Source organism: Cyprinodon variegatus, unplaced genomic scaffold (genome assembly GCF_000732505.1).
Source record: "Cyprinodon variegatus isolate N-32 unplaced genomic scaffold, C_variegatus-1.0 Scaffold138, whole genome shotgun sequence".
Classification (NCBI taxonomy): domain Eukaryota; kingdom Metazoa; phylum Chordata; class Actinopteri; order Cyprinodontiformes; family Cyprinodontidae; genus Cyprinodon; species Cyprinodon variegatus.
The window spans coordinates 80,444-85,454 of NW_015150591.1; the positions used below are offsets into that span (position 1 = coordinate 80,444).

The 5,011-nt window shown below is 38.9% G+C and overlaps 1 protein-coding gene across 1 annotated transcript in view; it reads left to right on the forward strand.

Annotated features, from left to right (window-relative positions):
• Positions 1–5,011, forward strand: part of ppp1r2 (protein phosphatase 1 regulatory inhibitor subunit 2) — a 27,731-nt gene that overhangs the window by 19,262 nt on the left and 3,458 nt on the right. The window contains exon 5 of the mRNA XM_015376671.1: positions 2,564–2,755. Within this exon, the coding sequence (XP_015232157.1) occupies positions 2,564–2,755 (192 nt within the window). The remainder of the gene's footprint in view (positions 1–2,563; positions 2,756–5,011) is intronic.

Below are 5,011 nucleotides of genomic sequence, written 5' to 3' on the forward strand. Positions count from 1 at the left end.
ACAGTGCACTGGGAAAGTTGCACATTGCCTTAGATTATGTGGCTCAAAGTTTAGGATATTGCTAAAACATTTGCTCCCTATTTTTCCACTTAAAAAAAGAAAAAGTCTACACATGGGTAGTGTGTTTACTAATAAGGTAACTCCTACAGGTAGCTAGTTTGGATCCACTCATGACCACCAGATTTGAGGCTCCTGATATAAAATGCATAATGCCAATCAAAGAGTTAATATTCCTACAAATCACATTAGAGTTCATGACTGTAATCTGAGAGACTGGGCTTTGGTGCCATAGGTGTAGGTACTGGTTTCATTTTCCACCTTTTGAAGGGTAGCTCCACAGTTCACCTTTCTATTTATAGGATAGTCTTAATATAAAGTGTCCTCTGCAGCTGTGAGGGTCATCCGTTCAGTAAAGAAGCTCTCCTGTTAGAAATTCTCCACTGGTCTCTGTGCTCCTTCTGACCTTGTTCTGACTCAGGCATCGTACATCCAGACTGTCAGCAGGATTTTACCACCTCGCCTGTTGGACTGCGTCTGTCCCTGATTCTGTGGGGTGGGGGGGGTCACAATGCCTCTGTTCTCGCTCACTTTCATATTTCATAGAGATAATCCACTCAGTCTGCTTGCCTGGGTTTCAGATTAATATCAGGAGGGTTTGGGGGGGAAAAAAACTGGAGAATCTGCAAACTGACTGACTGTCAGAGCTGATCCATGCAGCAGCTAGTGCCACCTGCTGGAGCAGTAGAAAAGTGCAGACTTTTAATGATTCTTCACACCAGTAGCTTTGGATTCCTCTATTTTCCGCATTCAATTTGTCTGACCTATATAAATATCTATTTTGGTCGAGTCCTCATAGAACCCCTACTTGTTTTGTTTGGTGTTTAGACAGTAATTTATTCGGCGTCTAGTTTGTTACCAAAACAGACTTGCTGCACAGGTAAATCACCTTCATTAGAGTCCACATAAAACCAGCAGAACCTGGACCCAGCAGAGAGGGGCTGCGGGGTCTGTGACCGTCCTCCAACAGGCAGTAGGCTGGGACTGAAACTAAGCTGAGGATTTTCTTGATCTCTGAGAGGTTTAACTTTGATGGAGGAAGGTTTTTTTTCTATAGTTAAGAGCATTAGAAATTAAACATGCTGCCGTCTTTGGACTGCTGGGTTCTGTTTTTATTTATCTGTTTGTATTTAAACAACCAAAGCACAGAAGCAAATAGTTAATATATGAGTCTGTCATTTTATCTGATAATAGTTTCACATGTATTGATTTGATTGATAAAGACGCCAGGAAGAAAAGGAGGAGTTCAAACAAGAAGAAAATTACTTGGAACCGTAAAAATTGTTGTAACAATAAATCTAGGGCCGCAACTAACGATTATTTTGCAAGTTAATTAATCAATTAATAATCCTTAAAGAATATATTTATTTACAAAATTTAACCAGGTGGGCGTGCAGATGACGCAGCGGTTAGCGCGCACGGCCCATGTACGGAGGCCTTAGTCCTCGACGCGGCTGACCTAGGTCCAAATCCGACCTGTGGTCCTTTGCTGCATGTCTCTCCCCCTTTCCTGTCAGCCTACTGTCAAAAAAACAAGCCACTAGTGCCCCAAAAAACTAAAAAATAAATAAATTAATTAATTGAAGCAGGTGAAACTCAAACTTTTCCACTTGAGGAGTTCTGGATAGAGCATATTGACAGACAAAAATGTTTTTTTTAATATTAAGTATTGTGTTTATATATTTTTTTTCAATTTTGATATAATTACTGCTCTAATTGGGTTGCTCTGTCAGTCATGTTTTACAGTCTCTATACTCCAGATAATGATTAATCGATTACTAAATTAGTTGGCGATTATTTCATTAATTAATCCCAATTAATCTGATAAATTGTTTCAGCTCTAAATAAATGCATGCAATGTTTAAATGCATGGAAACAGATGCTGCCGCCCAGCTGTCCTTACTGTTTGCTTAGCGCATTCTCGTTAGCAGTCTAAAATGCTTTTAATGTTATTTATTCAAGTTCTTTCACTGTATTTTGTTTCCTGGCGGTTTCACAATCCATAAAGAATTTGAAGCAGTCATAATTAATGGGGTTGGAGCTGTTGGAAGGTTCCTTCATATGCTGCTGCCTTTGCAGAGATTTTTTTTTGTCTGTATTGGAATTTTATCCATCCCCTTCTTTTTTTTCCTCCAATATATTTTATTGAAGTTTCTCTTTTTTTGATACAACAAAACTTACAGACAACGAACTTAAATTGCAACATGTACTTATACACACTTACATTCAACTCATGCATTCACCATTTAAACCTGCATTTGTCTCGTTCCAAAAATATACAAAGCCCTTTAGATTAAGGTGGAGAATAAAAAAAGGGGGCAATATAGGAATATAAACGTCAAGACATCCTTTCAAAACTCCCATCAATAAGCTCCACATCCATCCCATTCTTACTCTGATACCTCAAATATGAATCCAATGCAAGCAGCTTCTTTAGGAAGTGAGCTGTTTAAATGTGTTAAAGTTCCTGATGATTAAATGTGAAAATATTTTTTTTGTTTTTTAGCCAAAAAGAAGCAATTTCAGATGATGAGGAAGATGCATTATAACGAGGGTATGAACATAAAACTGGCTCGCCAGCTCATTGCCAATGAGTTAGAAGAAGAGGAAGAGGAGGATGAGGATGAAGAGATGAGGGATGACACAGAGGACCTAAGGGAGGAGACGGAGGAGATCAGCGTAGACCCGCCACAGGAAGGTAAGAGGGGGACACAAGGGAGCACGTTTCAAATCATCAGACCTAATGGTTTGGCTCATCATCATTAGCGTAGATCTCATCACGGTCTGTTTATTCCTCCTCATGGATCGTACTGTGACACAGTGGAGCATTAGAGCAGTAACTCATTATCGGCAGGACTATAGTGAGGCGTGATCAGCGAAGATGTAGAAATGTTTGAATCCCTGGCTGTTTTTCAATTCACTAGAACGTCAGTACGGACTGGTGTCCTCGACAAGTCTGTTCTTGAGATGAACACAGGGAAGTCTGGACTTGGTGAGGCAGGAGCACACAGCATAAATATGGGTCAATTGGAAGAGAAGCTTACTCGTGACGTCACCACATGTCAGCTCGTCTAGAGCTGTATTTCACCTCCTGTCTCTAGATAATAATAAATTATTTGTTTTTTAATTTGATGGGGGAATAATAATTAACACAGTCAGATAAACACAAATCAAATGAACATTTTGCCCAATAAAACAAAAAAAATCGCCATCAGAGCCAGCAGTACTTCACACACGGTTATGCCGAAAGAGGGCTGCTGCAGACGGTCTGCCGTTAGCATCGGAGCTCCACTGGTTGCAGCGGTCCTCTCAACTTCGGAAATAGTTTTTTAATTACGCATTAAATAAATGGTAAATGGACCATATAGTGACTCTTTAAAGTATAATATTCTCGCCTCAAATGATCTTAAAACCTACTTTTATTGAACAACAGCAACAGAAAAGAGAACTTTTAACTTTCAATGGAGCGCTCCATGGAAAGCTGCTGCTGTAGCAGTGCATGCTGGGACAGCTGTCTGCTCTGATGCATGCTGGGTGTCACTACCCGATCCATCCCGGAAGCACAATCCATTCTGCTCATGCGCCATCAGCTCATTTGCACATCCAGATATACATCCGAGTAGTCCTCCATTTTATTTTGTCAAAAAGCCCTAAATGACGTTTTCCCTCCCCAAAAATAGTAAATGTACAAAAATATAATGTGTTAAAGGTTAATAATGTATTTCCTGATAAAATAAATGCCTTAAAATCCTTTCTGTTTTATCAGTCATCTCTGCCCGATCTACTAACTAACTTTTTCAGCCTTGGATTTAAATGTAAATCTAGTCTTTTTTTTAGTTTTAGTTTTCGTTTCACTTTAATCTATGCTATATAGTGCTTAATCTAAAGAAAGAAACAATTAAAATGCAGATAAACATGGTTTAATAATATTCTGCTGGACTCCTCTGAGCATGTCTGGTGATGACGTCAGAGAAGCAGTTTAACGAAGAAAATGTAAAAAGCATAAAATTTGTCTCACAAAAGTCATAAAACATTTTTAAATATGTGTATTAGCATTCTTTAGTGAGTAAGGATAGAAATTAGTAGCAGTAGTAATAGTTTTAGTACCATAATTACAGTATTTATGGACACCCCGATGTATATCTGTTGGCGCAAGCGCAGGACGGATCATGCATCCGGGACGGATCGGGTAGTGACACTCGGTAAAGAGGGAGGGGCAAGAACAGCATCCGGGGACTTTGTCTGAGGTTTATCTGAGGTTGATAACGTTTCACAAGTACACAAGCACATGAAAACGCCGAGTACTAGAGCTGGGTACTTTTGCCAAAGTCCTGAATCGATTCGATTTTGATTAATAAAGTTCTAAATCGATTAATTTCGATTCGATCTGTATTTACAATAATGAAAGTGGTTCATGTGTTTCAAATTACTCATGTATTTTATTTTTTCCTGTCATATTAAACACAAAGTGCAAACTTGTAAATCATGTGAACAAAACTGTCTCATAAGTGCAAACTTGTTTGTGAAAAGTGAAAAAGTGAAGCCTCACTCACTCAGACATGCATGAGCTGCTTTATCTTCAATGCACAAACCATATTTGCAGCGTTGTCTTTAACAACTACAGGGTGTTTTCTGGTCAGCCCCCATTTGTGAATGTCTTCAATCAACCTATTAGGTATATTTGCAGCTGTCTGGCTTGAAGTCATCTTTAGTGCATCTTTCCTGCTCATTTGAATATGAATGTCATGTACTAATCGATCTCATTCCCTAGATATCGATTTTGCAAAAATGTAAAGTAGGGATGCACAATATAATCGGCCCCCTATCGGTATCGGCCTTAAAACTGAATATCGGACATCGGCCACCCCACTGATATTTGACCCGATATTTGATCAGCTTCTGAGTTTCTAAAGTCTAAAGAAAAAACTTCTTCTTCTTCCTCAAAAACTTTTTT